This window comes from Populus alba, chromosome 1 (genome assembly GCF_005239225.2).
Source record: "Populus alba chromosome 1, ASM523922v2, whole genome shotgun sequence".
NCBI lineage: Eukaryota > Viridiplantae > Streptophyta > Magnoliopsida > Malpighiales > Salicaceae > Populus > Populus alba.
In genome coordinates, this window is record NC_133284.1 from 49,771,672 (window position 1) to 49,782,702 (window position 11,031).

General features: G+C 36.0%; 2 protein-coding genes across 2 annotated transcripts; one reads left to right on the plus strand and one right to left on the minus strand.

Moving 5' to 3' along the window:
- The first annotated feature begins 1,915 nt into the window (after positions 1–1,915).
- LOC118040113 (uncharacterized) lies at positions 1,916–2,548 on the plus strand. The gene has a single exon (XM_035046978.1). The coding sequence runs from the start codon at positions 1,916–1,918 to the stop codon at positions 2,546–2,548; it is 633 nt and encodes a 210-aa protein (XP_034902869.1).
- A 2,496-nt stretch (positions 2,549–5,044) lies between these two features.
- LOC118040112 (receptor-like protein 7) lies at positions 5,045–8,359 on the minus strand. The gene has a single exon (XM_035046977.2). It carries the CDS (start codon positions 8,357–8,359, stop codon positions 5,291–5,293), a length of 3,069 nt encoding a protein of 1,022 aa, XP_034902868.2. The 3' UTR covers positions 5,045–5,290.
- Between the last annotated feature and the right edge of the window lie 2,672 nt (positions 8,360–11,031).

The following is an 11,031-nucleotide window of genomic DNA, read 5'->3' on the forward strand; positions in this document are numbered from 1 at the left end:
AGGATTTATATACCCCAGCCATAGCCCATTCTCCTCACTGGTCTTGTTGGTCAGAAAAGCAGATGGGGATGAACTTCTTGAACAAATTACATGGAGCAAATTTTTTTTCCAAGCTCAATCTTCGTGCTGGTTATCACCAAATCAGAGTACAAGAAGACGACATTCCAAAAACGGCATTTAGAACGCATGAAGGCGACTACGAGTTTGTTGTCATGCCGTTTGGACTTACCAATGCACCTGCAACCTTCCAAGGACTTATGAATGATCTCTTCCATCCTCACTTATGAAAATTCATTATTGTCTTCTTTGACGACATTTTGGTGTATTCAAAATCTTGGGAGGATCATTTAAGTCACCTACACACTGTTTTGACAATCTTGTCTACTAACAGTTTATTTACAAAGGAATCTAAATGCAGGTTTGGGGTTACTTTAGTTGATTATTTAGGCCATGTCATATCAGAGTAAGGAGTTTCTGTTGATCTGTCCAAAATTATAGCAGTTCTAAAATGGCCAACTCTAACCACAATTAAAGGGGCTCGTGGATTTTTGGGTTTAACCAGGTACTACTGAAAATTTATTCGGGATTTTGGTGCCATTGTTGCTTCCCTCAATCAGTTGTTATCAAAAGATGGGTTCAAATGGAACGACATGGCAGAAAAGGCGTTCAACGATTTAAAACAAGCATTAACATCTCCTCCAGTTTTGGCTCTACCAGATTTTACACAATCGTTTTTCATTGAGTGTGATGCTTGCGTAGTTGGTATAGGAGCTGTGCTTTCTTAAAACAATCATCCCATAGCTTACTTCAATGAGGCTCTTAAAGGTTCAACTCTAACTCTCTCCACATATGAAAAAGAAATGTTAGCAATTGTGAAGTCCATTAAGAAATGGAGACCATATTTGCTTGGCAAACCATTCATTGTGCGTACCGACCAACAAAGTCTCAAATATTTATTGGAGCAACGCATTACTACACCGGCTCAGACCCGTTGGCTACCAAAGATTATGGGATATGAATATATCATTAAGTACAAGAAAGGAGTTGACAACCAGGCGGCTGATTCTCTCTCACGGGTAACTGAATTTCAGTTTATGTCCATTTCTACTCCATATGTTGATTGGTGGCAGAAACTTCAACATGAAGTGGCACATGATCCATTCTTTAAAACCTTGGCTAACAGTACATCTCCCACTTCTGCATTTTTATACCGAGATGGAGTTTGGTTCAACAAGGGTAAGATTTATTTGAGTCCCACTTCCTCTTTGCTTCAAGATATCATTATGGAATGTCATTCTTCTCCTACGGGAGGACATTTTGGATATCATAAAACACTATCCTGACTCAAACAAAGCTTTTCTTGGCCACAAATGTGTGGGACAATCAAAGAATTTTTTAGAAGTTGTGATGTTTGTCAACGATACAAAACAGATTCCATGCGACCAACTGGATTACTGCAGCCATTATCAATTCCTGACAGGGTATGGACTGACATATCCATGGATTTCATTAAAGGGTTACCACCATCCAGTGGTCATATGGTGGTTATGGTTGTTGTTGATCGTTTGTCTAAATATGCACATTTTGTTCCCATGAAACATCCATATCCAACTGCCACTGTTGCATAGACTTTCTTCTCTCACATAGTCCGGCTGCATGGAATCCTAGCTTCCATAGTTAGTGATCAAGATTGAGTATTTATTAGTTCTTTTTAGTGCACACTGTTTTGGCTTCAGGGAACTAAGTTATGCATGAGTTCAAATTACCACCCTCAAATTGACGGTAGACGGAGGTGATTAATCGCGTCTTGGAGCAATACTTGCGGTGTTTTGTAAGGGACCAACCACGCAAATGGAATGACTAGATTCCATGGGCAGAATTTAGCTATAATACCTCAATCCATTAAGTAACCAAAATGACACCTTTTGAAGCAGTGTATGGAGTTCCACCACCAAACTTATTGATGTATGTTCCAGGAACTTACAACGTACAGGTTGTTGATGGATATTTGCGTAATCAAGATGCCATCCTATGTGAGTTGAGAAAGAATCTCTTATTAGCTCAAGCGCGGATGAAATGTCAAGAGGATCAACGACATCGTGAGGTTAGCTATGAGGTGGGTGACTTTGTATACCTGAAACTGCAACCTTACCGACAAACATCGGTGGCCTTTCGTAGCTCTTTGAAGCTGTCACCCCAGTATTTTTATCCATATCAAATCACAGAAAAAGTTGGACCAGTAGCTTATCGTTTGGCTTTGCCTTTGGGTTCTTTAATTCACAACGTCTTTCATGTTAACATGTTAAAAAAACATGTTGGCCTCGTCACTACCATCTCTACTCAGCTTCCTCCTGTGAATGATGAAGTCAACATTCTTCCTCAACCTAAGATAGTTCTTGATCGCAGAGTCGTCCAAAAAGGCCAATATTGTCTCAAGGTTGAAGTTCTCATTAAATGGAAAGGCGCCTCAGATGATGATGCCACTTGGGAAGATGAACGTCGCTTGGCTAAGTCCTATCTTGCATTCCTTGCGGACAAGGAATCTTAAGGGTGGGGAATTGATATGTTCACCCCTGCAAAGTAGAAGGGTATGTGGGTATGTGCATGGTGCATAGAGTGGAACACGAACGTGGGGGTGGATGAGGAATGGGTCTTTGTTAGTTACTGATGGTTGTTGGAAACTAGTGTAGTGGGAGGAATATTTCCTTATTGTTAGTTTCGTATTGTTAATGATTTCCTATTTTTAAGCAGGTTGTTTACCTTTCTCAATTTAGTTGGCTATAAAATATAGTCAATAGGTTGTTTTGAATTATGTAAAAAATAATAAATAACATCCTTCCTACTCTTGCCTCTTCTTCTCTTCTTTTCTGATTCTTTTATGGTTGATAGTAAATTACTCATCACAACAACAACAACAATAATAGTACTAGTAGTAGTAGTACTACTAGTAGTAATAATAATAATAGTAATTAAACAATGATAAAAACAAATGTCAAGGTTAGAGGATCCATTAATGGTACTTCAAACAAGTATAGTATAAACTCTTATTACTCAACTAGAAACCACACACAAAGGAGGTTCCAATCAGATTATAAATTATTAACATGATTACATTAATTATCTTATTCGAGTAAAGCCAATACTTGTAAATATTATCAAGTATTCATGGTGATAACTTATGTTAACAACAAATCAAGTTCCTTTCATAGCACATGTGTTGGTCATATCATACAGTTGAGCTATAAAAGTGCCAAGTATTTGTTGTGCCAAGGAATGTTCAACACAAATCTAGATTAATCATTTAACAAGCAAGGTATTAAGAGTGAGCAAGATAATAAATATAAAACATGTTAGTATCAAGCATTAAAGTCCATGTTGAGTTTATACTATACTTATTCTTACACTATTAATGTAACCTTTTCACCTTGACATAATAAATTTAGCTAAACATAGTGAAAGAAACATAAATAAACAAGATAAGAACATAATTATATAAGTAAAGGAAAGGAAAGGAAATGAAAAGCATAAACAATAGATTAATATAACATAAAATAAAACTTGAACATTACAAAATACAAAGAAAAAGAGAAAGAGCATGATCTTGATCTGAATACCAAGATGCCTAAATGCATGGCAAATGCCTCCTTGTATAGGCCAAAATTAGGAACTATTGATTTGATGAATAATTGTTGAGTGGGTGGCCACATCTTGACTTGATGACAATCCTTATCTTCTTGTCTGAACAAAACATCATTGCTGACATTAGAATTTGAACCACCTTTACCATGAAAGTTCTAGAAAATTGTCTCAGCTTTCCAAGAAAAAAAAAATTGAGATTATTTGGACTTCTAAAACTTGAGATATGTGCTGAACACTCAACAGTGTCTATGCTACATAATAGATTCGGACTTCTTTGTTGTTGCTATAATTTGGACTTGAAAATGACCTTTTTAAATCTTTGACTCCACATGAAAGCTTTAGGCCTATGTTTTATCTTTCCATCCATATAAAGCAGACCTAAATCCAAGATCTGCAACTCCAAATATGACCCAAATTACCGAACAGTGTTTCAGTTCGGACTAAACCAACATCACTTTTCTAAACTTCACCCTCTCTTTATCTTCACAATTTCAGTAGTTGAATTCATCAATCAATCCTTTGATTATGTGATAGGCCTGCATTTAAGATGAACATTTATTATATATTAAGGTATCTTATAGTATAAGACTTGTTATTATAAAACATGCTTTAGTTAAGGAGTTATTGATACTTCAAGTGCAAAATAATGATATAAAACCTTGATAAAAATAAACTTTTAAGTACTAATCACATACCACCGAAGAAGAAACCCAACTCTAGGCCAGTAAGAGCACACCATCAAATCAGGCCCAAGAAATTCTACACTATCACCTCTTCTTTCCAATCATCTTGATATGATGGAGGGGAGATTGGGAGCTGTTCAAAGACGTTGGGATGGGGACTCATGAAGGAATATATAGTCAAATACGTTGAGTCTTTCACTCGAAGGTTAAAAAGGGTATCGGTTACAGTTATTAAACTCGATTTAGCTTTAGCTAGTAAGTTGATGTGGGTTGTTCTGTGATCTTGTTTACCTGGTTAAATAAACAACTCAGTCACCTGGATTGGGATGAGTTTGACGACAATGATTTGAGAAATATTAACTAATCAATGAGTTATATGTGAAATTCGCCACTACTTTAGAATACCGAATTAGGAAAATAATTCGTTACGAGCACAACTACTCGTTGTTAATTAATGAATAATGTAGAAATTCGGTGTAAAGGATTTACTTATGTAGTCTAGCCATGTGCATTTCATCTTCCCCGCTATTAAAATTATCAAATTACGCAGTAAAATTCTACTATAACGTTATGATAATTTAATTTTCAGCTGGAAGTGCCAGCCAGATAGAGTGTTATATTAGTTTTTCTTTCTGATCAGAAGGGATAGTCTCTGTCAAAGGTACGAAGCAAACTTTACAAGAAGAAAGCCCTCAGATGAAATGTTTGCTGCAGAAATGAACTTGAAATTCTGGCTCAAAGAATCATTTATTACCCGGTGCAGTTACACAAGTTGCAAATGCTAATTTGATAACGAGACACGAATTGCTGCTAAGAACCGCAGGAGAGGATAGATATGAGAGATTTTCTCATCACTCTCAAAATTATCAAAGTAAAGCCTATAAAGGATATTAAGAGGGATTGAAACTTTATTTAATGTAATTAGCATGTATCTTCTATAAAGTAATTATTTCCACTCTTTTTTCTTTCTACCATTTCTTTGCCTTAAAAAACAGTTCAATCCACCGGCTGCATCGAGTAGTCCTCCAAAACAACATGTAACCAATGACAAGTCCCAGAAGCATTCCAACACCATATCCAACCAGTGCAAATATCCAACTAAATGGAGTACCTTTTTTTCCTGAGTCCTCTTGTTGCTTTCCTGATGGATCGTTCTCAAGATGTCTACATTTCCTTGACAATGGAAATCCACATAGTCCCAAGTTGCCACCATAGGAATCATTAGTGAACGTTAAAAATTGATTGGCTACCGGTATTCTCCCAACCAACCTATTATAAGAAAGGTTGAACACAGAGAGGAATGTCAAGTCTGTTAGTTGCATTGGTATCTCCCCTGTGAGCTTGTTCTGTGAGAGGTCTAAAGACTCAAGCTTTGCCAATTTTGAGAGAGATGTTGGAATCTCGCCAACGAGATTGTTTCTAGACAAGTTGAGTACTTGTAGCAACTTGAGATCACCAATCATTTCAGGAATCTCTCCTTCGAAACGATTGTTTGAGAGGTCTAGGACAGTGAAAATGGTTAAGATGTGAATATTTTCCATTCTCTGTCCTTTGTTTGTTATTGTCATCCAATCCCTGTAGTAGAAGCCTCCCATGTACAAGAATTTTTCGTTCAACTTCATCTTCATTGACTGCCATATTCCAATGTAGTCAGATGGCAAATTTCCAGTAAAATAATTCGAGGAGAGATCGAGTATATGAAGCTTTGGGAAGTCATTAGGTGTCAGTGGCTGACCAATGGAACCATGTAATCTATTGGATTGGAGGATAAGGACTTGCAAGTTAGGAAGCTTCCCTAACCAAAAAGGGAATGTGTCATTAATCTGGTTGTCACCGAGGTCTAAGACTTTGAGTCCTCTGCAATTTCCCAAAGACGCTGGTATTTCCCCTTTTAACTGATTCCTATAGAGATTGAGCGTCGTCAGACTGCATTCTTCAGTGAAATTCCAAAGCATGGACCCAGAAAACTGGTTCTCTCTTAGATTTACTACTGTGAGAGCGGAACTAAGGTTCCCAAGACATTGTGGGATTTGACCAGTCAGATGGTTATAGGAAATGTCCAGGATTGCTAAACTGTTCATGTTGCAAAATGATACAGGAAGCTTTCCAGTGAACTTGTTCTTAGAAAGCGAAAGGAGGTTTACAGAGGGTGGAAATATAGGGAATGATCCTTCTAGGAAATTGGAACTAAGGTCAAGCAAGGTCAAAGAACTGAATAGTGGAGCAAGAACTGGTGTTTCAATCCCAGTCAAAAAGTTGTTGGACAAATTCAAGTAAGACAGGCTTTCTAATTGCCATATCCATTTGGGAAGTATGCCTTGGATTTTGTTGTTCGAAAGGCCCAGCTCAACTAATCCATCTTGGTTTCGTAGGAAACTTGGGATTCGGCTAACATTGCAGGAATCAAACCACAATGTTTGAAGCTGGGGTAGTTTTAAGTTGCTTGAATAGGCAATAGTCAATTGGCTATTGTCAGACAACTGAAGGAATGCAAGGCTCTCAATGCTCTTGATCATGCTTAAATTGATGGCACCGCTAAAGTTGTTGGAGAAAAGCTTCAATTCCGTAAGATTCTGAAGTTCAAGAAACGAATTAGGGATATGCCCTTCAAAATTGTTCATGCTTAGATCAACAACACTCAGGGGCGATAAAAAAGCTCGTTCAAAATCTTGTAGGACGCCACTAAGCCTGTTTTGACTTAGTAGCAATTTCTCCAGGGAAGGTAGCTCAAAAAGTGAGGAGTTCAAAGTCGCCTCCATGGAATTGCTATCAATAGAAAGAGAGCCTAGATTCGCTAACCCAATATGGTTTACTGTATCGAGTAGTCTCGGGCCTTTCTTTAATGGTGGAAGGAATGGAATCCATCCCAGAAACTTGTTGGATGAGAGATCCAAATCAACAAGTTGGTTTAGGCTTGCAAGAGAAGAAGGTATCAATCCAGAGAAACTGCAATTCCTCAAGTCCAGTTTAATCAAAAATTGAAGATTGCCAATTGAATAAGGGATTTCTCCAGAAAAACTTGTGAACATTAAAGATAAAACTTCTAACTTGCTGCCTATTGGAAATTCTGGCAAAGTCCCTGAAAGAGGCGTATTACTCGATAAATCAAGAGTCTTCAGGTTTGACAGCAGCATGATACTTTTCGGAAACATTGAAGAGAGATTGTTTCGAGAAAGGTCAAGCTTTGAAAGCAATGAAAGTTGATTGAGTGATTCACAAATGGAACCTGAGAGATGACAATTTGACAAGCTCAGAACTTGGAGATTAGGGGTTGCCAGAGGTAAGGCAATGCACCAGTCGCCGCCACCTGCTGATATATTGACACCATCAAGATGAAGTTCCCTTAAGCTTCTCAAATCTTTCACAAGCCTTACAAAATTCGGTTTCTCAAGTTTTGAAGAATCCAAACGGTAAGTGGAGAGATCAAGAGAAACCAATTTGGTCAGCCGCGATATCTCCAAAGGTACTTGTCCTGAAAAACCTGAATTTGACAAGTTAAGATATGTCAAGTTGGAAATCAGATCAAGCCTGGAGGGAAATGGAGACGACGGAAAGTTATTGTTGGAAAGATTGAGTTTTTCAAGGAAAGGGAGATGAAGAAGGTTGGTTGAATTAAAAGTGCCGGATAGTTTGTGGCTGCTAAGGTCGAGACTGGTCACATGTCCTGAGACATGATGACAAGCGACACCTTCCCAGGAGCAACAGTTAGTGTTGGGTTTCCATGAAGGAAGCAAAGAACCTGAGGAAGGATGTTGAGGAAAAGAAGAATCTGGTTTAGCTGTCAACAAATCCCTTTTGAGTTGGAGCAAGGCTGTTCTTTCACTGTCAACACAATGTTGGACTGAAATAGAGTGAGTAGAAGAAGATTGTGATGACAACGATGTGGAATTTGTTGGAGATGAGAAACACAAGAATAGAAAGCAAAGCACAATTTTGCAATGATTCTTCATTTTGGGAGAGACAGAGAGTTGGTATGTAGTTGTAGTGATGGTCTCTGAATTTATAAGATCCCGAGCTAGCATGATGTACAGAGCCATTGTAACGTGCTAGTCACGACTCAAGAAATTACCACCCAATTTCTTGAAAATATACGAGTATTGTCCCCAGTATTCCAATAAAACAATTGAAAAATCAAACGGAACAACTACAAGCTAGACTAGAAAGGAGTGATTACTAACACTAGGTTGAATTGACAGTGACAGACCATTATCTCATATCCGAGTGTTTAAATAACTTGTAAATTTAAGGTACAATCTTTTTCTTTAATAGATGCCTTTTCATAACAAAATCCACTAAGAAGCTACGAGCTTGAACATGAAAAAAAATGTTTTGAGAGGTCAGTCATGCAACAAATTTAAACCAATATCATTAGTGACGTTATCTTTGGGAACATGAGCTACGTGCTCTCAACATCTAAGCTGATCAAAATAAAATAGCATTTGATTATGGTCTTCCGATATAAAAAATAAATATATCAGAGGTAAAAATATATTTTGATTAAAAAAAATATAAATAAAAATATAAAAATAAATTTATATTTAAAATAATTTTGTAGTAAATTTATGTAATTTTAAAAATAGAAGGCACGAAAAGAATAAGTTTTTTAGAGATAATATTAAATTATTTTTTATTTTTAAAATATCCTTATAAAAAATCTCTTTAACTCCAAAATTATTTAAGTAAGACATATTTGGATAAAAATGGTTATTATTTTAGTTTTAATACTCATCCCAAGGTTAATCCTTGGCAAAGCCCAGGTCACTAGTCGAGACCTGAATCGAGGGTTAGGTTGACATGAGTCAGCGTAATAAGAAAAGTAGTTACTATCATAGTTTTAAAATCGATTCGAGAGTTGATTTGGGTCACAAATGGGGTTGACCATTGATCCTGGTCAATATAAAAATAAAATTGATTATTATCATAATTTTAAAACCAACTCGGGTCAAACCGATATAAGGCTCGGGTCACATGTCAAAAGGATCAACCTCGGTTGACTGAGATCAACATAAAATAAAAGGGGTTATTATAATTTTAAAACATATTTTGGGGTTCAAACTTGGGCAGGGCTCGAGGCACAAATCAAGAGGGTCAACTCTGGTTAACCCGGGTCAATATAAGAATTAAATTTGTTGTTATTATAATTTTAAAACTCAACTTGAAGGTCAGTCAGCATAAGGCTCAAGTCACAAATTAAAAGAGTTAACACGGGTTGACCAAGTCAACGTATAGATAAAAGTTATTATTATTATGGTTTTAAAACATAACCCGAGAGTCAACTATAGGCAAAGTTCAAGTCATGGTTTAGGAGGGTTAACCCAGCTAACCCAAATCGGTTTTTTAAAAAAAAAATAATAATCCCAGTAACCTTGTTTTGACAAGAAAAAAATTTCAAAAAAATCAACAGGTTTTTATCATTGTTTTATCCCGAGTTGACCTAGAATATTTACCGAGTTACATCAAGTTAATCTTTTCTTTATTTTTTTTTAAACTTTTATCAGTTCAAGCAATCTGAAAAGCATTGTTAACATATTTAATGTAAATACACTCTTTCCTTGTCCATCATGCACGGCGATTGGAGTGTGTTAATACAAAAGAAGTAAATGAATATCATTGAAGAAATCTTTCATTTGATTCTTATGTTACTTTATTTAGGTAACGGTCATTCATTAGGCTTCTTCCTTGCTGTTTCCTTCCAAGCATGACCAGATGTGAGATCCTGAAGTCATTGGTGGTTAAAGTAGAAGGTATCAAGTCAATATCTACCACAACTACAAATTCCATTCAACTTGTTCTTCTAAAACCCATCAATTACACATCTTTAATTATCCATACATCAAATCAATATATTAAACATCATAAAAACCCTAAAACACTTCTTTAGTCCACTAATTATTAAATCCCTAATAAAAAACAACAGAAGAGAATTATGATACTTGCTTCTTCAACCATTTTTAAACCCAAAAGGTGAAGATTCGATGGAGCTGAATTTTTGGTATATTTGAGAGAAAAGTTAAAGTAAGGGAAGGAAAAGTTATAAGGTTAAACGAGCATATATGATTGAGGGTCAATCACGCAACATATTTGGACTCATATCATCAGTGACATCATCTTTGGAAACCTAAGCTATGTGCTCTTAGATTCCAATCTCCTCGACTATGAAAGTTATGATAATATCAATATTCCATATAAATTAAGAATTAAGGGTCCACGGAAGCTCATAAATTCATGGTACTACCTCTCTTGAAAAGTTTTTCTATGACAAAATCCACCTCAAAACTATGAGACCGAATGCCTCTGCGGAATTGGAGCCAACATCATTAGTAGGTTCCATGAAATTTCAAACTATGCCATCTAGTGCAAGTTTACAAGTGGGACCAACTCCTCGCTAGTTGAATTTTAAGAAGACTTTTGTACGTTGAGTTTTTGTTTTTTTTTTCTTCCCAAATTTAAATCATTCAAACGTGAGGAAAAGTGAAATAAATTTTTTAAAAACCGAATCTTGAGGTAACAACTAAAAATTAAATATGGTTGATTTCTTGATCGAATAACAATATATATAATAAAAAACTTTATGTTAAATTGATAAAAAAAAAAAACAAATTGTATTGATAACCATTTTATCAAATACTATTAAAATTTTACTTGATTCATTTATTTTTAAATATTCTCGAACCAGTACACAAATCGGCCAAGACTTTTTTTCAAAATT

Coding starts and splice junctions, on each gene's coding strand:
- LOC118040113 (XM_035046978.1), top strand. CDS start 1,916: ATGACACCTTTTGAAGCAGTGTATGGAGTTCCACCACCAAACTTATTG.
- LOC118040112 (XM_035046977.2), bottom strand. CDS start 8,359: ATGGCTCTGTACATCATGCTAGCTCGGGATCTTATAAATTCAGAGACC.